Source organism: Alosa pseudoharengus, unplaced genomic scaffold (genome assembly GCF_046254945.1).
Source record: "Alosa pseudoharengus isolate Yale_2024_CS ecotype anadromous, Long Island Sound unplaced genomic scaffold, YU_APseudo_1.1 YU_APseudo_1.1_scf_6, whole genome shotgun sequence".
NCBI classification, from domain to species: Eukaryota; Metazoa; Chordata; class Actinopteri; order Clupeiformes; family Clupeidae; genus Alosa; species Alosa pseudoharengus.
In genome coordinates, this window is record NW_027468848.1 from 29,457,518 (window position 1) to 29,484,081 (window position 26,564).

At 43.2% G+C, this 26,564-nt stretch overlaps 1 protein-coding gene across 1 annotated transcript in view; it reads left to right on the plus strand.

Moving 5' to 3' along the window:
- The window catches only part of vcana (versican a), a 45,777-nt gene that overhangs the window by 11,247 nt on the left and 7,966 nt on the right, over positions 1 to 26,564 (plus strand). Inside the window, exons 8-10 of the mRNA XM_076271357.1 lie at positions 6,370 to 25,611; positions 25,729 to 25,842; positions 25,987 to 26,100. Coding sequence (XP_076127472.1) covers positions 6,370 to 25,611; positions 25,729 to 25,842; positions 25,987 to 26,100 — 19,470 coding nt within the window. The remainder of the gene's footprint in view (positions 1 to 6,369; positions 25,612 to 25,728; positions 25,843 to 25,986; positions 26,101 to 26,564) is intronic.

A 26,564-nucleotide genomic window follows, 5' to 3' on the forward strand; every position in this document is an offset into this window, starting at 1 on the left:
AGGAATGCACTTCTTAAGCAATACTCAAATATCCCATGCTTTTTTAAAATATATTTTTTTATACTTTTGTGGTTTTCTAGTCAGTCACAGCAATTTGATGCTGTGGTTTTGTACCATGGACAGTTACAAGGGGAAGAGCTTGACTGTGTTTGAGTAAGGAATTTAGGAGTCAAGAACTTAGTGTTTGTTTTGAGCTGTAGGCAAGGAGTTTCTGAAGCGTTCGCCCTCTCACTGAGCTGTCGTTGGTCCAAAGGTTGAGATTACCCATGCTACTGCTCAGGCTTGGCGTTTGGGACAAAGCCTGTTACATTCCCACCCAGCTGGATCTCACTGTCCAAGCTCCAAACAGACGTCTCCGATACAAGAGATGTTTTGACTGACCAACTTCCGTTTGGAGTCTCTTCTAGGCTGTTGAGGACTAAGACACTGTGAATAGATGCATCTGCTGCAGATTCACCCTCTGTGAACTGTTCAAGGGGTTTAAAGTATGTTTGAGTATCGTTAAATTCTCATTTGTTCAGTTTATCTGTCAGACACATGCTTGATAAATCATATAACTATGACCCGAGCCCATATATCTGTGTGGTAATCTGATCCAAAGAATTTTGTTTTGTACTTTTGGCTTTCCTTCTCTAGGGTATTCTTTTAAGAATAGACAGGCCAGTGGCCAGATTACCACATCACTACATACTTTAGGTCTTTTTATTCAGGATTAGCAAGGGTCAAAAAATGAAACAAGTCTGAAAGCAATTGCGCTGTGAATTACAGGGTCAAAGGGATGAAGGGACACAGAGTGATGTCCATGCTTCACCTGTTGACAGTGTTGGGTGTAACGCGTTACAAAAGTAATGTAATTACTGTAATATATTGCTGTTTGCGGTAACGTGGTAATGTAAGGCATTACAAAAAAAAATTGGGTAATATTTTACTCGGTACAAACTTCAGTAACGCGCGTTACAATGCATTTAACCCAAAATTAAGTGGTGTTTTGTTTTGATATTTGCAAACACCACGCGAGAACAACAGAGGAGAAAAAATCAGCGCAAAATAGTAGAACGTTATCTCCTGATACTGGTTGAATATGACTGCTGCAGCAGACTCGCAGGCGGACTCTATTTGCGGGATGGACATAAGCCTACGCTCATTATTTTCAGCTTGTCAGAGACAAGGCTATGAAGAACATAATAGTTAGTGCACTTTGTGTGCGAAACCGAAAGATCTCTCTATGCCTCGCGAAATAGCACAAGTAAATTAATGAAACATCTAAAGTAGTGCCACGCTAATCTTTTTTATTCCTGATAAAACACAAACTATGCTGTTGTGCATGTCAGCTTTGTGCTGTGAACTTGAATTGAAGAGAATAAAGGGATAGAAATGCAGAAAAAGATTGTGTAGCCTGGCAGTGCCACCACGCGCATCACGCACTTTGCGTTGGGCACCAAAGGATAGAGGGGGCACCCAAATGTAACCAATGAATAGTAGCTTTATTGCAAACTGTGTTTCACTCTTCTTCAATAACGTTTACAATGTCAAAATGCACTAACACGATGTTACATGCAAGTTTGATACCTTTTGGGTTCTCTCAATCACCACGTAGTACTAGAATTGGTGGGTCTTCAATCATTCGTTTTCCAAGCATTTAGGCTACATGAAGCACATGATATGCTGAGTCGACTGAAACGCATTCCATTCAGATAGCTAGATGGATACCAGGCTCATAATTCACTTGTATTCGCAAAACGAAATGTGAAGCAACATGTCATTGCATACTTCCATTTCCAAAGCAATGAAGGTTGCTTAAAACAACTTAACATTGTGCATATTATTGTTAATATTGTGCTATCAATGTAACTCAAACAAATAAGGCTTGTAAACAAGAGCTGGCAAAAGGGCATTATGACAACATAAAGATCAATGCTCTTAAAGTGACAGTGCACCATTTATAGGTAAAACAGCATTTCTTCAGAAATGAATGTTTAAAAACACACAGGTGTTTGAGTAATCATTTAAATGTCACTCACTCAAAGCCACTCACTTAGGGCACCGAAATGGCCAGCAGGCCACCACCTTGACATGTCTTTATTAAAGGAACCGTATGTAAAAAATGTATTTCAATTAATCATAAAATTGCCCTGATATGTCACTAGACATTAAGAAATCATGTTCATTTCAAATACTTATATCACTGACAACAGTAGTCTGGCCAGGATATTGTCATTTAAAAAGTGAAGTTGCAGCCCTCAACTGATGTTGATGTTGTGTTTTGGCCTAATGTGCCACCCTCCACCTATCTACTAATCACAAAATCAGTAGTGTTTCGTCATCCGGTTGCCAACTCTGCCAGTCAGAGGGGAGGGGAAGGGGATACACCGCTCTACAGTAATTTGAAAGTGATTGTAGTACCAGTTTTGGCCACAATCTTACATACGGTTCCTTTAAGCTTTGATTTACAATATAGTAGGCTCTCTATTGATTTTAATGAGTAGGCCTAGGCCTTAAAGTTACAGTATTTCTATCACAATTTACCAGACTTTGACCTTTTGTCGGTTTTTAACAAAATTCTGACTATGATTGTTCCTTGTATTGCATCATGAGCACTGCGCCTATTGCATTCTACTGTTGTTAGCCTTAAGCCTAGCTCAGTCATTATGCTAAACCACATCTCCCTCCATTGGAAGAGCAAGCTGCATTGAGCGTAATAAACTGCATTTAGAATGGCAAATCCATATTTCTAGATATTTTGGTGGAAGTAACTTAAAAGTAATGCAATAGTAGTGTAATGCCTTACAATTCAGAGACAGTAATATTATAATGTAACAAATTACTTTGAAATGACAGTAATAAGTAATACATAATACATTATGATTTTGAAGTAACTTGCCCAACACTGCCTGTTGAGATGATACTGATGAGACGAAATTGAACCTGTAATCCACACTGACAGTGGCATTACATGCTCGTTTCATAGTTTCATAGTCAAGTTTTTAATATGGGGAAAACAACTGGGAGCAACTGAAGCTCTTAATAGTCCAAAGAAGGGGGTGAATGGGGTGGTTTTCTATGGATGATCCAACATGTTCCAATGGCTTTCTCAGTGTGGCTGACAATTGTGATCCTGATGGCTTTTCATGCTGCGGGCTTGCTATGAGTCAGACTGGGGTGTGTTGGTGGAATTAAATTGAGATCACTCTCCATGATCGATGTAATTAATTAAGTCAGCTGAGTAATGTCTACATGCTACATACATTTTGTTTGTATTTTTTTCTCATTAGAAAAGGCCACACCTTGATAATTACATGACCTGGCATAGGATGTTTTTTGTATGTCACACAGTTGATTTGGAGTCCACTTTAGCTTGATAGGTAAGGCTCTATAAGCTCAGTTAACACACACTCTTTCCCTGGATGTCCATGGTTTTCTTTTTTTGTTTAGTTTTTTACTTTTACTCTGAGGTGTCTGGGAGTCTGGTTGAGAGCAGAGCTGGCAGTGCTACCTGAACAAACACAGATGCCTATTGGCACACTGGTTACTGGACACCTCTTTGAGGGTGACGACATCAGCAATGTAAAGTCTCCCCACTCTGTAGAGACAGCTGAGTAGCCAGGGGCTCTCAGGTTGCCAGGGCAGACTGACTGTGTTTTCTTTTAGTGGTGCAGCTTTTAGTTGATGTGACATGGCTAAGTCACTGGCAGCTAAGATGAGAGTGAAAGGAAATTTACTGGATAATGTTGTCTTGTCATCTTATGTTCATGTTGGCATTAAGTGATAGGTTTGCATAATTAAAATTTGTTAATGTTGGATTATTTTGTTGTTAAATTATGTTATGTTTCATTATTAAACAATGGAATGTTTGTTGTCTTTGTATTTCTATATCACTTTATAAGTCCATCATGATTTTCTTCCTTTGCAATACACCAGTGAAGAGCATAAGACAAGAAAGTGTAGCAATTAGTGTGTTGTGTCTGGAGCTTAGCTGTGAGCTGCTGCTGAGTGGCTGAGGTAATGAGTTAGGCATAAACGTGTGTTTGTGCCCTTTCAACAGCTAATTGGTCAAGTCTGTCTCTACAACCTGCAGTGGTCTGCAGTGTTTTTTTTTTATTACAAGTCATGTGGGATATTATTACTGGATGCATGGGAAATGGGCATTGTGCATCAGGAGGGGAAGGCGAAGTGGCAGATTTGGGTGATGAGGGGAGGGTATTCTGTAAGTTGGAGGACTGTTGTCTTCTTCCCATGGTTTAGAGGTGTGTAACAGGTGTTCATATCTGCATAGCTCTTTCCATGCAGGTGTTGCTGCTTCTGTCAGCTACTAATCTGGAGGAGAAACAGCTTTTTGGGAAAGACTGGTTCTGTACCAGATTTTTTTTTACATTTTCTGTTTATTGGTTTGGGCTGGCTGTGCCTGAGACCACACACTTCTTATTATGACCGCCGCTTCGCTGCGCGGCGGTCATATAGGTTTAGTCAGATTATTATTATTATTATTATTTTTTTTTTTCGCATGTCCAAATTTCCGTCAATGATTCCCGGGACACTGAAAGACCGGGGTACACAAAACTTGGTGGGCATGTAACCCCACATGGATAGCATGGAACCGTCGTTTTTCGTTTTGATCTGTAGCCCCCCCGCTGTACTGGACCCCCCGAAAGGAGGGTAGGGCAGACACAGTTTTCTGTGAATATCTTGAGAACCGTAGGGCCTAGGATGACCAATTTTTTCCATATGTTTGCCTCCAGGGGTCATGTTAACCCATTCCATGTGCACACATGTGCATAAACAGATACACACGGACACACATGCATTCACAGTAATCATACGTATGACACATACTCACACAGTAGACATATGTACGCATGCATGCACATGCACAAACACACATACGCAGGCAAACACACAAGCACGCACACACACACACACACACACACACACACACACACACACACACACATAAACATAAATGTGTTCACGCACACATGCACACATGCACACAATTCAAGAATTTCTCAGAATTATGAACAGGCAAGATGGGGGTGGGGTTGTATAAAATGAATTTTACATGTGAAATCTATGAACTAATCATGTTTTGGTACTTGTTGTCTAGCAGATACCAGTGAGAATTGCGTGTGGCTAATACAATTTAGTGAGACAGTTAGAATCATATAGGCCTTTCAGCGTGATTTATTTTTGTGGAAAAAATGTGCTGGACTGGGCGGCGGTTATATTTTGTACCGCTCTGCGGTACATCTAGTTATTGTAGCATCCACATCGATTTTGCAGCATAGGCTTACATTGGCTGCTTGGATTTGTAATTCTAATTCCCGAAGTCAAATAGTGAGCCACAGTGTACTTTTGTACGTTCTGTAGTGCATCAGAGGAATTTATGTACTTGTGTGGGACAGTTGACCAGTGGGGTGAGTGTTTCTGTTGTCAGATCACCTCTGGATGGGTCTCTCTTAGTAGACAAGGAGATGTGTAAGATATGTTTTTTTCTCTGCCTGAGGTGGAGGGAATACCTCTTCACAATATGCACTAATTAGATGACATAATTGCTTCACTTGCAATCATTTCATAAATTCTGTTTTTGGCTGACAGTACTAGATACATTTTCTAACAAATGGCCTCATTCCTACACACACACTTGTCACAGACTCAGCTGTCAGGAACGACTGTGAGTCACTACGTAATCTGTCCCTGTTGTGAAGGTAATGGGGCAATAAACTCAATAGAGGGCCATGGAGGCTCTGGATGACTAAACTCTGGGGGCTTTTGCACGTAATCCTGCCTTTGTACCTTTGTACACCAGCTTCACTGTGTGTAGGATCCTCATCCCATCAGGTTTCCTGACAGCTGAAGCTACAGTGGACTAGTTCTAAAAGAACTGTATTGAAGAGCTAGGGAAAGGCTTGGGAAATCATTTAATAGAATGTCATAAGTGAGGATTTGCAGTAATTTGGTGGTGTGATCATACCCCAATCGTTTCATCGGAGTAGACAGCACCAAAGTTAAACAAATATTCCACACCTATTTATTAAAGTATTCTAATTAAGCAATTATTATGTGTATCTGTTGTAATTTCTAATTTAGTGATTTACATCTTGCATTTAGTGTGATTGTGTATTCATGAATCTCGTGTTTTCCTCTGCTGTGCTATGCTTTGGTAGCTCTGGTGATCTCCATATACCTTGTTTTAAAATTAGGTCTCTGTGATGGCTGTGTGTCAGCATTGTATACATCTCCATTTATATCCATTAGCTCATGCTAATATTTTTTTTTTATTGAAGCATTGCTTTGCAAGTGTTGCTGGGCTGTTCATAGCAAAATGCATTTAGGCAACTTTGTCCTCTTATCTGTTTTTTTTTCCCCTCACAGTTATCATGGGGGAGTCTCAGTCTCAAGGAACACAGTTTCCGATTGTACCCTCTTCTGAGGACCATGAGGCAGTAGGCAGTGGACATTTGGATGTGTCCTCCCCTGCCGCTACCCCCACTCTGACTATAACTTTCAGCCCTGATGTTAAAGGGGGCAGAGGGGACCAGTGGATCAGGCCGTACCCAGAGGTTGTCAGTGTGCCCTCACCATTTGATTACACACTCATAGACAATGACCCTGATTATTATGAGACTGGTGTCCCCTTAGTAGAATACACTCCTCCTTCTCCACCTCTCATTCTGGCGGAAAACGAAACACTCATAGATGAAGGAACCACAGAGACTGTTACAAAGGCCATCAGTCCATCTGCTTCAGTGACACCACTGAGAAGACCCACCTCCTCGGTGACAGAGAAACCAACTCCACCAACTTCAAGTCCTTACATAGACACAAGTACAGACGATGGTTCAGGTATTTCTCAAGAAAGTGTCACCACTAGTCAAGATCAACAGCCAACTCAAACAGAGGAGTCCTTTTCCCCAATGACAGAATCATTTCCCACAGTAGATAGTTCAGAGAGCTTAAAGGGAAGCACGGTTTCTCCAAGTACTGACATCTCAGCATCTCTTGCAGGAACAGTCAGCATGCTTTCACAGTCAACTACATATACACAGTCAGTAGAATCAGTCAGCATGGAGAAGACATCCATCACTCCCACAGAAGAGACAAGGCTATCTTCGGACATTACCAACACAACTGTTTCATTTTATATAACCACAGGTGAATCTGAAGAGGAAGTAGCTACTGTATCACAAGCACCCACTATGAGGACAGAAAATGTCTCCACCACACAATTCACAGAGTCATTCACAGACTTTCCAGCCTCAATTGAAGGTAGCACAAAGAGCACATCAGAGGAAAACACTCAATCTGTTCCAACGGTGACATACACAGATACCTCGGAAAAGAAGGCTGAGACACCAACCTTGCAGCCAACAGTAAAGCCATTGTTTTCAATGCACACTACTCCCAAGACATTTGTGGCATCCACCCTAACAGGTGATAAGGATTCAGATCAGCAGACTGCTGATATGTTTACTACACAAAGACCTACATCTCACTATAGCACGGATAGCCATGAGGGGATATCAACTGTATCACATATCCCAACAACTACACAAGAACAGATGACAAAAACAGATGAGATGTCTACCATTGTTGATGCCTCAGAGAGATTATCCACCTTCACAGTAGAAATTGTTTCAGAATCTCAGACAAGGGAAAATATGACACAAGAATATCTAACTACATCAGTCTCATTTGTGTCTACTGACGAACAGACATCCACCTTCGAGTCACAGTCAGTTTTGCCAAGTACAGAAAAACCTGGTATTGAAGGAATTGACAAGGAAACTGTGACATCAATTGAGATAACATCGATGGTAACTCAAGGTCCAACAGAGCGCATAGATAGAGAGGAACCATCCACCGTTGAAACTGTATCGATTCCCACATCTACCTCTAAGGTAACATTAGAACAGCAATTGACAGACACAATGCTGCCACCATCCTCTGAACAGACGACATCCACTCTTTCCACTTCATCAACTGACTCAGAATCCCGGTCTGTTGAGCTAAGTACAGAAAAACCTGCCACACCCTTCTCAATCCCTCCAGAGGATAGCTCAAGTGATTTTACCATTTTTCCCACAACTTCCAAATCAGAGGCACACATTACCACAATACATCCACAAGACGAAAGTACAGTTTCGGCAGAGACTGACAAAATGTCACCTGAAAGTAGGGGCACCGTGTCCATGACTGGTACCACAGAAACAATGACAGCTGTTTCCTCAACTTCTGATGACAAGAGAGTGACCACATTACCTTCCACAGAGAAGTCCATAGAAGGTTCAGCTGACGAAAGTGCAATAACCAGAACCACAGATATGCCCACAGGCGCCGTGGAAGCATCTGTGGCAGAGACAACTTCAGTTCCCACCTCTGTGTCCACAGATATCCCGGAGGAACAGTCCATGGAGACATCTATCATGGAATTTACTGTTTCATCTTCAGTGCAAACTACACCTGAAAGATTTACATTGTCCACCCCATCATGGCAATCAACAAGCTCAGTTAAGCCAAGTACTGATAAACCTGTGACATCACTTTCTGTTTCTCCTGAGACAGAAAGCTCAGGTCATTTTCCCACTGGGATATTACCCAAAGAGTATTTTTCAACACCTGGTCCAATGTCAAAAGAGGCATCCATCTTACCAGATGAGGATGGTTCAGGTCTGCATACTACACCTGAAACATTTACCCTGCTTACACCTTTATGGCAACCAACAAGCTCAGTTAAGCCAAGTATAGATACACCTGTGAGACTGCTTTCTGTCTCTCCTGAGGAAGAAATCTCAGTAGATTTTAACACCAAAATACCACCTTTAGATTCTTTTTCTACAGTTGCTCCAATATCAAAAGAGGTTTCCACCCTATCAGATTTCGAGGGTTCTGGTCTGCACAATCCTGACATGTTCTCAACTGCATCTCAAATCTCAACTACCACAACGGCAAAAACAGACCAAACATCTATTTCTCATTACTCATTTCCAACCCTTTCAGCAAAGGAAACTGAAGAGGAAACTGTAAAGATTTCATCATCAACTTCAGTCACTCCAGGGGCCACAGAGCACACTGATAGAGAGGAGGTGACACATGATACATCTACAGCAGAAACAGGAGCAGTTACCTCATCTTACAAAGATACTTCTGAAGAGTGGACCGCCATAGGATCTGCATTTCCACCTGTTTCAGTGCCAACTACACCTGAGCTACTTATTGCATCCACAGGCCAGATTACCACTGATATGTTCACCACAACAGCTCATACACCTCACTACAGCACAGTCACTGAAGATGAGGTGTCAACAGTATCACACACCTCAGTGACAACAAAAGGACAAAAAGAACTGTCTTCTGTACCAGAGGGGTCTTCAGCTATCTCTATTATTGATACCTCAGACAAATTATTACCCTCAACAGTGGAAACCATAGAAGAAGTCAAGACCCCAGAAATTATCACCCATGCACCCTACGCTACATCCGTAACATCAGTTATTGAGGACTTGTCAAGCTCAGAGTTAATATCAGTTATGCCAAGTACATACATACCTGGTCCTTTTACCACTGCTCTTCCAGAGGTAGAAAGCTCTGGTGATGTTACCACAGTAATATCACCAACAGATATCTCCACAGCAAGACCTTTGTTTTCTTCAACAAGACCAGAGTTGCACATTACAATGGGGCACTCTGCACCTGAAGAAACAGCTCCATCAGTCACAGAGGGGTCATCTACTTGGGAGACTACCAACATTCCCTACACAGGCATGAGGGAAACAGCCACAGTTTTCACCCCTAGAGCTGAAGAAGGACTTCTGACCAGTTCAGCTTCATCTGAGGTCTATACAGAGCAGCCAGAGAAAACCCCATCTGTTCTTTCAACAGATCAAAGTTTAGGTGATTTCCCCACTGAGATATTCACTTTGAAGACCATCACTACAACTGCTCCAATTTACACCACATCAAGACTTGACTTGAGTATTATGACAACACATCAACTTGAGAAAAGTACACTACCAACAGAGATAGAAAGTGTGGCAGAAAAGTCCTCCACAGGAGAAACAGCATCCATGTCTACTTCAACATCCAAAGACATCTCAGAGGACCAGTCCACCCAGACACCCAGCACAGAGTCAGCAGTTGTGCCACCAGCTTCAGCACAGCCAACAGCGGAGATCTTTACATCATCCTCCCACCCAGACATAGAGGGCTTAGGTCAGGAAACTCATGATATGCTTTCCTTAACAACTTCTACACCTCAATATAGTACAGCTCTACAGGAGGAAATATCGTCAATATCACAAATTCAAACAATCACAATGGCATATACAAAAGCCACATCAGAAAACCCATCAAGTGGTCCCATTATTCTAGTCGAGGAAAGCTCAGATGATTTTACTGCAACCGCAAAGCCCATTGCCATAACAGATTCAACTTCAGCAGATACAGAAAGTATAACAATGGATGCATCCACAAGAAAAACAACATCCATTCCCACATCCACAGACACAGACACCGCAGTAATGCAAACTACAGATAAACCAGAAGGAACATCAAAGACACCATCAACCTCCGAGGAACAATCCACAGACACACCCACTGCAAGGTCAACAGTAATGGCATCAGCCTCTGTGGAGAGTGGTGTGACAGATATGTTCACAGATGAGGATGTTTCTGGTCAGCAGACCCTCAACATGTTCACAACTAGGGGTCCTTCAGCTAACTACAGCACGGCCACACATGAACACACATCAACAGTACCATATGTTCCATCAACCACACAAGAAGAAAAACCTCATACCTTGACTTCAGAAACACCATCAACTGTTCCTATAACTGATTCCTCAGAGAGTATCTCCACATCAACAGAGGATGGATTTACTGGAATCGAGATCTCTACTGTTGAATCTCTTCCCCCGTCAGCTGGATCAGTGCCTCATGTAGAGACAACAAGCTCTGAGTTTCTGTCAGTAGCCACAAGTACACACAAACCATCATCCTCCATTTTACCGACTGATGAAGGTTCAGGAGATTTTACTACCCAGTCATCAAGTACAGAGCACATGGCCACCTCTGCTCCTTCCCTTTCCTCAACAGAGAATTTAACACCAGGGCCATCTTCTTCAGTGGAAACTACATCTGAGACATTTATTGCATCTACCCAAACAGATGAGGAAGGTTCCAGTCAGCAGACCACTGATATGTTCTCCACAACAACTCATACACCTCTGCATGGAACATCATCATCTCATCTTTCAACAGAAGAAGGTTCAGCTGTTTTTACTCCTGAATTATCGATAACCATTACCACAACTGCTCCAGCTTATGCTACATCCAGCGCTCATTTGCATATCAGCACATCACATCCTCTTGTGGATAGTACAGTTATGAAAGGGACAGAAAGTATGAAAGCAGAGACCTCCACTGTACAAACAACATCATCCCCCACTTCAGCGTACAAAGACGAAGAAGGTTCAAGTCAGCAGACTCCTAATATGTTCACCACAACAACTCATACACCTCACCATAGCACATGGACAGAAGTATCATCAGAGAAGCCAGTTATTATTGATGCTTCAGAGAAATTATTCACTTCCTCAGAAGAAACACCATCTGAGCCACATACATCAGAACTTGTCACCAGTGGATCTCTTGTCGTTTCGGTAACAGATGTGTTTTATGAGGAAACAACAAGCTCAGCATTATTGTCAGTTTACCCCAGTACAGAGACACCTGTTATATCATCAGCTGTTATTCCATCAGCGGAAAGTTCTGGTGATTTCACCTCTGAAGTTTCCACAGCAAAACCAATCATGACAACTGTTCCCATTTACACTACAACTAAAACTGACTTGCAGCCCACCACAATGCAGCCACTTGTGGATGAGACATACAAAGACACCTCAGAAGAACAATCCACAGAATCACCCACTGCAAGGTCAACAGTAATGACATCAGCCTCTGTGGAGAGTGGTGTGACAGATATGTTCACAGATGAGGATGTTTCTGGTCAGCAGACCCTCAACCTGTTCACAACTAGGGGTCCTTCAGCTAACTACAGCACGGCCACACATGAACACACATCAACAGTACCATATGTTCCATCAACCACACAAGAAGAAAAACCTCATACCTTGACTTCAGAAACACCATCAACTGTTCCTATAACTGATTCCTCAGAGAGTATCTCCACATCAACAGAGGATGGATTTACTGGAATCGAGATCTCTACTGTTGAATCTCTTCCCCCGTCAGCTGGATCAGTGCCTCATGTAGAGACAACAAGCTCTGAGTTTCTGTCAGTAGCCACAAGTAGACACAAACCATCATCCTCCATTTTACCGACTGATGAAGGTTCAGGATATTTTACTACCCAGTCATCAAGTACAGAGCACATGGACACCTCTGCTCCTTCCCTTTCCTCAACAGAGAATTTAACACCAGGGCCATCTTCTTCAGTGGAAACTACATCTGAGACATTTATTGCATCTACCCAAACAGATGAGGAGGGTTCCAGTCAGCAGACCACTGATATGTTCTCCACAACAACTCATACACCTCTGCATGGAACATCATCATCTCATCTTTCAACAGAAGAAGGTTCAGCTGTTTTTACTCCTGAATTATCGATAACCATTACCACAACTGCTCCAGCTTATGCTACATCCAGCGCTCATTTGCATATCAGCACATCACATCCTCTTGTGGATAGTACAGTTATGAAAGGGACAGAAAGTATGAAAGCAGAGACCTCCACTGTACAAACATCATCCCCCACTTCAGCGTACAAAGACGAAGAAGGTTCAAGTCAGCAGACTCCTAATATGTTCACCACAACAACTCATACACCTCACCATAGCACATGGACAGAAGTATCATCAGAGAAGCCAGTTATTATTGATGCTTCAGAGAAATTATTCACTTCCTCAGAAGAAACACCATCTGAGCAACAAACATCAGAAGTTGTCACCAGTGGATCTCTTGTCGTTTCGGTAACAGATGTGTCTTATGAGGAAACAACAAGCTCAGAATTATTGCCAGTTTACCCCAGTACAGAGACACCTGTTATATCATCAGCTGTTCTTCCATCAGAAGAAAATTCTGGTGATTTCACCTCTGAAGTTTCCACAGCAAAACCAATCACGACAACTGTTCCCATTTACACTACAACTAAAGCTGACTTGCAGCCCACCACAGCTAACTACAGCACGGCCACACATGAACACACATCAACAGTACCATATGTTCCATCAACCACACAAGAAGAAAAACCTCATACCTTGACTTCAGAAACACCATCAACTGTTCCTATAACTGATTCCTCAGAGAGTATCTCCACATCAACAGAGGATGGATTTACTGGAATCGAGATCTCTACTGTTGAATCTCTTCCCCCGTCAGCTGGATCAGTGCCTCATGTAGAGACAACAAGCTCTGAGTTTCTGTCAGTAGCCACAAGTACACACAAACCATCATCCTCCATTTTACCGACTGATGAAGGTTCAGGAGATTTTACTACCCAGTCATCAAGTACAGAGCACATGGACACCTCTGCTCCTTCCCTTTCCTCAACAGAGAATTTAACACCAGGGCCATCTTCTTCAGTGGAAACTACATCTGAGACATTTATTGCATCTACCCAAACAGATGAGGAGGGTTCCAGTCAGCAGACCACTGATATGTTCTCCACAACAACTCGTACACCTCTGCATGGAACATCATCATCTCATCTTTCAACAGAAGAAGGTTCAGCTGTTTTTACTCCTGAATTATCGATAACCATTACCACAACTGCTCCAGCTTATGCTACATCCAGCGCTCATTTGCATATCAGCACATCACATCCTCTTGTGGATAGTACAGTTATGAAAGGGACAGAAAGTATGAAAGCAGAGACCTCCACTGTACAAACATCATCCCCCACTTCAGCGTACAAAGACGAAGAAGGTTCAAGTCAGCAGACTCCTAATATGTTCACCACAACAACTCATACACCTCACCATAGCACATGGACAGAAGTATCATCAGAGAAGCCAGTTATTATTGATGCTTCAGAGAAATTATTCACTTCCTCAGAAGAAACACCATCTGAGCAACAAACATCAGAAGTTGTCACCAGTGGATCTCTTGTCGTTTCGGTAACAGATGTGTCTTATGAGGAAACAACAAGCTCAGAATTATTGCCAGTTTACCCCAGTACAGAGACACCTGTTATATCATCAGCTGTTCTTCCATCAGAAGAAAATTCTGGTGATTTCACCTCTGAAGTTTCCACAGCAAAACCAATCACGACAACTGTTCCCATTTACACTACAACTAAAGCTGACTTGCAGCCCACCACAGCTAACTACAGCACGGCCACACATGAACACACATCAACAGTACCATATGTTCCATCAACCACACAAGAAGAAAAACCTCATACCTTGACTTCAGAAACACCATCAACTGTTCCTATAACTGATTCCTCAGAGAGTATCTCCACATCAACAGAGGATGGATTTACTGGAATCGAGATCTCTACTGTTGAATCTCTTCCCCCGTCAGCTGGATCAGTGCCTCATGTAGAGACAACAAGCTCTGAGTTTCTGTCAGTAGCCACAAGTACACACAAACCATCATCCTCCATTTTACCGACTGATGAAGGTTCAGGAGATTTTACTACCCAGTCAACAAGTACAGAGCACATGGCCACCTCTGCTCCTTCCCTTTCCTCAACAGAGAATTTAACACCAGGGCCATCTTCTTCAGTGGAAACTACATCTGAGACATTTATTGCATCTACCCAAACAGATGAGGAGGGTTCCAGTCAGCAGACCACTGATATGTTCTCCACAACAACTCATACACCTCTGCATGGAACATCATCATCTCATCTTTCAACAGAAGAAGGTTCAGCTGGTTTTACTCCTGAATTATCGATAACCATTACCACAACTGCTCCAGCTTATGCTACATCCAGCGCTCATTTGCATATCAGCACATCACATCCTCTTGTGGATAGTACAGTTATGAAAGGGACAGAAAGTATGAAAGCAGAGACCTCCACTGTACAAACAACATCATCCCCCACTTCAGCGTACAAAGACGAAGAAGGTTCAAGTCAGCAGACTCCTAATATGTTCACCACAACAACTCATACACCTCACCATAGCACATGGACAGAAGTATCATCAGAGAAGCCAGTTATTATTGATGCTTCAGAGAAATTATTCACTTCCTCAGAAGAAACACCATCTGAGCCACATACATCAGAACTTGTCACCAGTGGATCTCTTGTCGTTTCGGTAACAGATGTGTTTTATGAGGAAACAACAAGCTCAGCATTATTGCCAGTTTACCCCAGTACAGAGACACCTGTTATATCATCAGCTGTTATTCCATCAGAAGAAAGTTCTGGTGATTTCACCTCTGAAGTTTCCACAGCAAAACCAATCATGACAACTGTTCCCATTTACACTACAACTAAAACTGACTTGCAGCCCACCACAATGCAGCCACTTGTGGATGAGACATACAAAGACACCTCAGAAGAACAATCCACAGAATCACCCACTGCAAGGTCAACAGTAATGACATCAGCCTCTGTGGAGAGTGGTGTGACAGATATGTTCACAGATGAGGATGTTTCTGGTCAGCAGACCCTCAACATGTTCACAACTAGGGGTCCTTCAGCTAACTACAGCACGGCCACACATGAACACACATCAACAGTACCATATGTTCCATCAACCACACAAGAAGAAAAACCTCATACCTTGACTTCAGAAACACCATCAACTGTTCCTATAACTGATTCCTCAGAGAGTATCTCCACATCAACAGAGGATGGATTTACTGGAATCGAGATCTTTACTGTTGAATCTCTTCCCCCGTCAGCTGGATCAGTGCCACATGTAGAGACAACAAGCTCTGAGTTTCTGTCAGTAGCCACAAGTACACACAAACCATCATCCTCCATTTTACCGACTGATGAAGGTTCAGGAGATTTTACTACCCAGTCATCAAGTACAGAGCACATGGCCACCTCTGCTCCTTCCCTTTCCTCAACAGAGAATTTAACACCAGGGCCATCTTCTTCAGTGGAAACTACATCTGAGACATTTATTGCATCTACCCAAACAGATGAGGAGGGTTCCAGTCAGCAGACCACTGATATGTTCTCCACAACAACTCATACACCTCTGCATGGAACATCATCATCTCATCTTTCAACAGAAGAAGATTCAGCTGTTTTTACTCCTGAATTACCGATAACCATTACCACAACTGCTCCAGCTTATGCTATATCCAGCGCTCATTTGCATATCAGCACATCACATCCTCTTGTGGATAGTACAGTTATGAAAGGGACAGAAAGTATGAAAGCAGAGACCTCCACTGTACAAACAACATCATCCCCCACTTCAGCGTACAAAGACGAAGAAGGTTCAAGTCAGCAGACTCCTAATATGTTCACCACAACAACTCATACACCTCACCATAGCACATGGACAGAAGTATCATCAGAGAAGCCAGTTATTATTGATGCTTCAGAGAAATTATTCACTTCCTCAGAAGAAACACCATCTGAGCCACATACATCAGAACTTGTCACCAGTGGATCTCTTGTCGTTTCGGTAACAGATGTGTTTTATGAGGAAACAACAAGCTCAGAATTATTGCCAGTTTACCACAGTACAGAGACACCTGTTATATCATCAGCTGTTCTTCCATCAGAAGAAAGTTCTGGTGATTTCACCTCTGAAGTTTCCACAGCAAAACCAATCACGACAACTGTTCCCATTTACACTACAACTAAAGCTGACTTGCAGCCCACCACAGCTAACTACAGCACGGCCACACATGCACACACATCAACAGTACCATATGTTCCATCAACCACACAAGAAGAAAAACCTCATACCTTGACTTCAGAAACACCATCAACTGTTCCTATAACTGATTCCTCAGAGAGTATCTCCACATCAACAGAGGATGGATTTACTGGAATCGAGATCTCTACTGTTGAATCTCTTCCCCCGTCAGCTGGATCAGTGCCTCATGTAGAGACAACAAGCTCTGAGTTTCTGTCAGTAGCCACAAGTACACACAAACCATCATCCTCCATTTTACCGACTGATGAAGGTTCAGGAGATTTTACTACCCAGTCATCAAGTACAGAGCAGATGGCCACCTCTGCTCCTTCCCTTTCCTCAACAGAGAATTTAACACCAGGGCCATCTTCTTCAGTGGAAACTACATCTGAGACATTTATTGCATCTACCCAAACAGATGAGGAGGGTTCCAGTCAGCAGACCACTGATATGTTCTCCACAACAACTCATACACCTCTGCATGGAACATCATCATCTCATCTTTCAACAGAAGAAGGTTCAGCTGTTTTTACTCCTGAATTATCGATAACCATTACCACAACTGCTCCAGCTTATGCTACATCCAGCGCTCATTTGCATATCAGCACATCACATCCTCTTGTGGATAGTACAGTTATGAAAGGGACAGAAAGTATGAAAGCAGAGACCTCCACTGTACAAACAACATCATCCCCCACTTCAGCGTACAAAGACGAAGAAGGTTCAAGTCAGCAGACTCCTAATATGTTCACCACAACAACTCATACACCTCACCATAGCACATGGACAGAAGTATCATCAGAGAAGCCAGTTATTATTGATGCTTCAGATAAATTATTCACTTCCTCAGAAGAAACACCATCTGAGCCACATACATCAGAACTTGTCACCAGTGGATCTCTTGTCGTTTCGGTAACAGATGTGTTTTTTGAGGAAACAACAAGCTCAGCATTATTGCCAGTTTACCCCAGTACAGAGACACCTGTTATATCATCAGCTGTTATTCCATCAGAAGAAAGTTCTGGTGATTTCACCTCTGAAGTTTCCACAGCAAAACCAATCATGACAACTGCTCCCATTTACACTACAACTAAAACTGACTTGCAGCCCACCACAATGCAGCCACTTGTGGATGAGACATACAAAGACAGCTCAGAAGAACAATCCACAGAATCACCCACTGCAAGGTCAACAGTAATGACATCAGCCTCTGTGGAGAGTGGTGTGACAGATATGTTCACAGATGAGGATGTTTCTGGTCAGCAGACCCTCAACATGTTCACAACTAGGGGTCCTTCAGCTAACTACAGCACGGCCACACATGAACACACATCAACAGTACCATATGTTCCATCAACCACACAAGAAGAAAAACCTCATACCTTGACTTCAGAAACACCATCAACTGTTCCTATAACTGATTCCTCAGAGAGTATCTCCACATCAACAGAGGATGGATTTACTGGAATCGAGATCTCTACTGTTGAATCTCTTCCCCCGTCAGCTGGATCAGTGCCTCATGTAGAGACAACAAGCTCTGAGTTTCTGTCAGTAGCCACAAGTACACACAAACCATCATCCTCCATTTTACCGACTGATGAAGGTTCAGGAGATTTTACTACCCAGTCATCAAGTACAGAGCACATGGCCACCTCTGCTCCTTCCCTTTCCTCAACAGAGAATTTAACACCAGGGCCATCTTCTTCAGTGGAAACTACATCTGAGACATTTATTGCATCTACCCAAACAGATGAGGAGGGTTCCAGTCAGAAGACCACTGATATGTTCTCCACAACATCTCATACACCTCTGCATGGAACATCATCATCTCATCTTTCAACAGAAGAAGGTTCAGCTGTTTTTACTCCTGAATTATCGATAACCATTACCACAACTGCTCCAGCTTATGCTACATCCAGCGCTCATTTGCATATCAGCACATCACATCCTCTTGTGGATAGTACAGTTATGAAAGGGACAGAAAGTATGAAAGCAGAGACCTCCACTGTACAAACAACATCATCCCCCACTTCAGCGTACAAAGACGAAGAAGGTTCAAGTCAGCAGACTCCTAATATGTTCACCACAACAACTCATACACCTCACCATAGCACATGGACAGAAGTATCATCAGAGAAGCCAGTTATTATTGATGCTTCAGAGAAATTATTCACTTCCTCAGAAGAAACACCATCTGAGCAACAAACATCAGAACTTGTCACCAGTGGATCTCTTGTCGTTTCAGTAACAGATGTGTCTTATGAGGAAACAACAAGCTCAGAATTATTGCCAGGTTACCACAGTACAGAGACACCTGTTATATCATCAGCTGTTCTTCCATCAGAAGAAAGTTCTGGTGATTTCACCTCTGAAGTTTCCACAGCAAAACCAATCACGACAACTGTTCCCATTTACACTACAACTAAAGCTGACTTGCAGCCCACCACAGCTAACTACAGCACGGCCACACATGAACACACATCAACAGTACCATATGTTCCATCAACCACACAAGAAGAAAAACCTCATACCTTGACTTCAGAAACACCATCAACTGTTCCTATAACTGATTCCTCAGAGAGTATCTCCACATCAACAGAGGATGGATTTACTGGAATCGAGATCTCTAATGTTGAATCTCTTCCCCCGTCAGCTGGATCAGTGCCTCATGTAGAGACAACAAGCTCTGAGTTTCTGTCAGTAGCCACAAGTACACACAAACCATCATCCTCCATTTTACCGACTGATGAAGGTTCAGGAGATTTTACTACCCAGTCATCAAGTACAGAGCACATGGCCACCTCTGCTCCTTCCCTTTCCTCAACAGAGAATTTAACACCAGGGCCATCTTCTTCAGTGGAAACTACATCTGAGACTTTTATTGCATCTACCCAAACAGATGAGGAGGGTTCCAGTCAGCAGACCACTGGTGATGACGCCACAGAGAAGTTTACTCAAGAGTCAGTCAAGACAACGCCAGCCCAAACTGCTTCATATATTTCCACAGAAAAGCCTAAAACTAGTTCTACTTCAGTGGAGAGCACAGCCACTGTTGTTTCAAGCACCTTAAAACCAGCCAAAGATACATCACCACCAGAGACAATCAGCAGTTACACCACTCCAAAAACTATTACAGAACATGTCACTGAACTAATTGAAAAGACACTGGGACTAAAATGGAATAGCTCTGCGTACCCTGATATAGAGGGCTCAGGAGCTACCTCAGAGGACAGTCTAGAGCCATCACCAACATTCAAACCATCTGAGGCCTTCACTGATGAGACTGAAACAGAGAAAGAGCCAGATAATGGCTCAACAGCTATTCCTTTTAGCCAATCCACACCATTTGTGTCCCAGCCCATTATGACCAGATCACCTCAATATTCGACTCCAGTCCAGCTCTCAGATTTCTCTACACCCTCGGATTTGACAGAGAAACCTGAATATCATGACTACACTCAACCCTCCCTTGTTTTTGCAACTCCCCCATCTCAATCACCAGTACCTGTAGCCATAACCACAGAAGCATCAGCTCAGATCATGACAATTTCTGGTTTGTCAAATACAGATAAACCAGTCGTAACATCAACAGTCAGTGATACATTTGTGGTATCCACAGAGGGTGACCAAATGTCAACATCCATAGAGGGTTCTGGTGGGGAGATTACTGAGACACAGGGGACCACTCGACCTTATGATTTCAGTGTGGCAACAGATGAAGCAGAAACCACCGAGACAGAAGGCATAACAGTGGTTTCAAGTGTTGATGTGTCCACCGAGTCCACTCCATTCCCTACACACACTAACTCATCCCAAACCCCTAAGCCTTCGGGGACTCCCCAGCCATCAATTCCATGGTCCACTCAAGAACTTGGAAGTGGCGAGACCACAGAAGGTTCTGGAGCTGGTACTGAGAATAGAGATGACGGTTCAGGTGATGAAGGTTCAGGTGTTGATGCTTCTACTTCAGTGTCCTCCTTGCTATCTACTCCCACTACAGCTCCCGTTGTATCTAGTACAGTCAGACAAGGAGAGTACCCAATAACAACAACAGCATTCTTACCAGGCAGTACGGCTTCTCAAGAAACTGATATCACCTCAGAAACCCACTCGAATCAGGCTCATGAAGATCCTATTGAAAGCACAACTTCACCACTGACCACTTCCAACTCACCCTCATCAGGTCCTCTCCGTCTATTCACTGATGATGCAACTGAGGGCTCAGGACATGCAATCCTGACAACTCATGAAGCAAAATCAGTTGTTCTAACAACCACAACTTTGCCTGAGTTTGGACATTCAACATTTGATGTGGACAGTACAACGATTCAAGATCAAACAAAGTTTGTTACCTCCACTGTGGTTCATCTTGCATCTGAGTCAGTAGTAACAGTCACTCCTCATTCAGTTGTGATGTCTTCAAACACTGAAAGTCACCTTAAAGTAACAGAACAACCCACATCAACTCAGATACCCTTTTTACAGCATAGTAATCTTACAGATAAGCAGATTACCATAGTTAGCCCCACAGGTACACACCCCAGCACTACAACCATTGTGATTTTAACTAGGGATGAGGACAAACATATTCCCACAACACCGGACCTAACCACAGATGACATAATCGATGCAGACACGCTTCCATTTTCAGAATCATCCTCACCATATTCTCCCACCATCCAAACACAGGAGGCAGGTGGTATGACAGCCACCCTAACACCACCCTTCACTGTGGTCATGATAGAGAAGCTGGAAGGATCTGCAATGGACGCTACGTCACCAACGTACTCAACATCCAGTGAGGAGTTCATATCATACTCTGGAGAGCCTTCCCAGAAGTCTGAAACATCACAACCAACTTCCTCCAGCACAGAGGCTACATTTACTACCTTACGTCCAATGATTAGCACATCTGAATTCATTCATGTAACTTCAGTGACCACATCCACTTTGAAACCGAAGTTCGATACATCCACCACAACTTCAGTCTTGTCTACCCTGTCTCCAGAAGAGGTGTCAGGAATTGACTCAGAACTGAAGAGTCCAACACCCTTACCCTCTAAAGTCTCCACTGTGTCAGCTCCTGTTTCCGGTATGCTTCAGCCAATTGATTCATCCTCTGAGAAGGTACCCTCAGTATCAGCTATTACAGAGTTTTCAAGCACAGTATTTCCTGGTATAGATAAGGAAGGTTCTGGTACCGATTCATCAACAATCCCTGTCTTCAGAAGTTCCTCCACATCACAGACCACATCATCAGAGGAAGCTGAAAATATACTTGTAACTTCTACAAATGTGACTTTCTCAACTGATCAAGACAGCTCAAGTTCAGAGAAGACTGGGACCACCAGTGAGGTCACCACAGTGGCCCCTCACCTGACTAGCACTGCAAAGACAATTGAGGCATACACATCCTCTCTCTCAGAAATCAAAAGTCCACACACTACAACTGCATCATTCCCAACAAAAGGAGAGGAAGGCTCAGGCGTGACTTCTGCAACTTCCTCTGTCCAAACAACTGTGACTGCCTCAGTTGTTGTAACAGATCCACCTTCACTGGTTTTCACTTCATCTGGAGCTGGAGACAAAACATCTCCTTATACTAAAGCAACTCTGCCATCCAGTGATGACTCTACCACAACTGTGATGTCCCAAACTGGCACACCACAAAAACAGCATATATCTACAGAAGCTGTAGAATCATCTAACACTGAGCAGCCATTTGTCATCATCACAGAGCTAGATAGCTCAGTTTCCTCTTTCACAGAGGATGAGAGCTCTGGACTCACCCCTGAGACTTTGATCCCATCATCTATTTCCCCCAAGCCTGTTGCTTCACTGGCAGCAGTAACAATGTCTCCAACAGCTGGCTCAGGCTCCTCAGAAGAGACAGATGCAAGTGTTTCAGAAAAGTCTACAGAAGTAACAGAATCTGGCAAACAGGGAGAGGAATCTACCACTGAGCAAACATTTGTCATCAGCACAGAACAAGACAGCTCAGTTTCCTCTTTCACAGAGGATGAGAGCTTGGGACTCACCCCTGAGACTTTGATCCCATCATCTATTTCTCCCCAGTCTGCAACTGTGCATCCTTATCAGACCACCACAGCTCAACCATTGCAGACAATCACACTCGCTCACCCAAAGTCAGTTACTGAGCACACCACTGAATTCAAAACTGGTACAGATGACAGACCACAGGTGGTGCAATCTAGCACTGAGCAGCCATTTGTCATCATCACAGAGCTAGATAGCTCAGTTTCCTCTTTCACAGAGGATGAGAGCTCGGGACTAACCCCTGACACTTTGATCCCATCATCTATTTTCCCCATTTCTGTTACTTCAATGCCTGCAGTAACAGTGTCTTCAACAGTGGGCTCAGGCTCTTCAAAAGAGACAGATACAAGTGCTACAGGAAAGTCTACAGAAGTAACAGAATCTGGCAAACAGGGAGAGGAATCTACCACTGAGCAACCATTTGTCATCATCACAGAGCTAGATAGCTCAGTTTCCTCTTTCACAGAGGATGAGAGCTCGGGACTCACCCCTGAGACTTTGATCCCATCATCTATTTCCCCCAAGCCTGTTGCTTCACTGGCAGCAGTAACAATGTCTCCAACAGCTGGCTCAGGCTCCTCAGAAGAGAAAGATGCAAGTGTTTCAGAAAAGTCTACAGAAGTAACAGAATCTGGCAAACAGGGAGAGGAATCTACCACTGAGCAACCATTTGTCATCATCACAGAGCTAGATAGCTCAGTTTCCTCTTTCACAGAGGATGAGAGCTCGGGACTCACCCCTGAGACTTTGATCCCATCATCTATTTCCCCCAAGCCTGTTGCTTCACTGGCAGCAGTAACAATGTCTCCAACAGCTGGCTCAGGCTCCTCAGAAGAGACAGATGCAAGTGTTTCAGAAAAGTCTACAGAAGTAACAGAATCTGGCAAACAGGGAGAGGAATCTACCACTGAGCAACCATTTGTCATCAGCACAGAACAAGACAGCTCAGTTTCCTCTTTCACAGAGGATGAGAGCTTGGGACTCACCCCTGAGACTTTGATCCCATCATCTATTTCTCCCCAGTCTGCAACTGTGCATCCTTATCAGACCACCACAGCTCAACCATTGCAGACAATCACACTCGCTCACCCAAAGTCAGTTACTGAGCACACCACTGAATTCAAAACTGGTACAGATGACAGACCACAGGTGGTGCAATCTAGCACTGAGCAGCCATTTGTCATCATCACAGAGCTAGATAGCTCAGTTTCGTCTTTCACAGAGGATGAGAGCTCGGGACTCACCCCTGAGACTTTGATCCCATCATCTATTTTCCCCATTTCTGTTACTTCAATGCCTGCAGTAACAGTGTCTTCAACAGTGGGCTCAGGCTCTTCAGAAGAGAAAGATGCAAGTGTTTCAGAAAAGTCTACAGAAGTAACAGAATCTGGCAAACAGGGAGAGGAATCTACCACTGAGCAACCATTTGTCATCATCACAGAACAAGACAGCTCAGTTTCCCCTTTTACTGACGAGAGCTCGGGACTCACCCCTGAGACTTTGAATCCAACATCCACTTTGCTGAAGGCTGTAACTTCACCACCTGCAATAAGACCTCTAACAATTGCAACATCATCTGTGGAGACAGATGCAAGTTCTGTTGTATCAGTCACCCAAGTAACCAGCACATCCATTGAGCCATCCACCAGCATAAACCCAACCGTATCTTCCTCTGACCCCGATGTTGTTGTCCATTTGGTCACAACATATATCCCTCAAGAAGTCTTGACACCTAATGAAACTTACCAACAAGCTTTGTCTGAAATCACCCTGACTGATAAGCCTTTCACAAATGACTCTACTGTGATATCTGAGTTAGATCTGAGAAGCACACATGTCCCTCTTATGACATCCACTACCAAGGTAGTAAACAACATTTTTGAGGGAAGCTCAGATGATGAACAAAAGCCTACAGCAGAAAGTTCAAAGGTGGTAACAACCAGACTCTCCACTTCTGGTATTTTTAGCACTAGCATTCCTATATTACCCTCATCAGATTATGATGGCATAGACTTTGGCATTAACCAGGTCGACGCCATACCTAACATATGGCAGAAACCCAACAGCCCTCTACCAACTCCCAGTTCAGAAAGCATAGTGGAATATGTGACTGGGCCTAAGAGTCCCACTGAGGAGACCACTGACTACTCATCAGTATTTGAGGTGAGTGGCACTTCAGCATCTCCCTCTACAAGGTCAAGCTCCTCTGAGGAACCTGGCGCTGACCACAGTGGTGCAACTGCCACGGAGGGTTCAACCTCCAGCTCGAGCAGCTCTGAGAGCAGCTCAGAGGAAGCAATAACTGCAGTGCCAATAACTGGATCAGACTTGAGTGGCACACTTGCGCCTCTTATGTCCACATCCGTCTCTATCAGTGATGGTGGAATAGACTCTGGTGAGCAGGTTGTAGTTACATCTGGCCCTGAAACAAGTTCAGCTAAGGAAACTGATGCAGAGACCACGTCACCACCTGAGAAAGAGGGATCAGCCTCCAGCTCAGAGACCAATGCAGAGGATTTGACAACCACGCGACAAACATCGGTCACAGGGAAAACGTCAGCTGAGGACACCACAACATCAGCAGCTGAAGTTCAGTTCGTGAAGTTTTCCACCGTAGCCACAGTTACCAGTGGAGTGACGGAAACCACAACCCCAATCCCAAGAGACCTGGGGCACACAGATATTGGCGAGCCTCTGGACATTGAAGGTATCTCTTCACCCTCATATCAAATCACTGTTTCATAAAACATAGTTATTTTCCTTAAATGAGGCTACATTCTGATAATGCAATCACTTATGTATATCTGCTTATTCTTCGTTGTAGGCGTTCATTCATGTGTTGAGAATCCCTGCTTAAACGGAGGCTCCTGTTGGAGAGTAGGCAGTGTCAACACTTGCACCTGTACGGCTGGTTATGGAGGAGACCACTGTGAAATAGGTAAGTGAATCCCTGAAAGCCTGTACCTCATTAGCTGGTATAAATATGATAATATGGACCAGTGAGTAGTGACAAATTTGGTCACTTTTTATTTATTATTTATCCATTAATTTGCTGTATTTTCCATTTTATTTTTACTCATAGATATCGATGAGTGTCATTCAAATCCTTGTCGCAATGGAGGCACATGTGTGGATGGACTGAATGCATTCTCCTGCGTGTGTCTTCCCAGTTATGCAGGAACACTTTGTGAAGAAGGTAAGCCTTTTGTATATGTAGCGTTCATATTGAGGGTAATGAGGTTAGGCAACATTCACCCCCCTATGAACTTTTGTATACTTACCAACGTATTTGAGTACATGGAGCACTACATTTGTGAACACTAAACAGGAGACACATATGAATATCATTATCACACATATCAGTAGAGTATTTGCTAAATCTGTTCATTAAGTTTAGTCACTAATAGACCACTAATGTATAAGACAAGAGTGGGCTGCACTTACTTTATTATGGTCTTACAATAGGCCCTGAGGCAGTGTTTGTGCAAGTGTAAAGTCTGCAAATTCAATGCCGCAGGCAGGCATTTAAAGGCAGACCATTCGTCACTGTTTTAGTCATGTTTACTCGTGGATATTTAGGGAAGGTGAATATCACCACTGCATATCTTAGGGGGTTATTTATTTATTCAGGCTTGAAAGTTTAGACTGTGAATTTGGCTC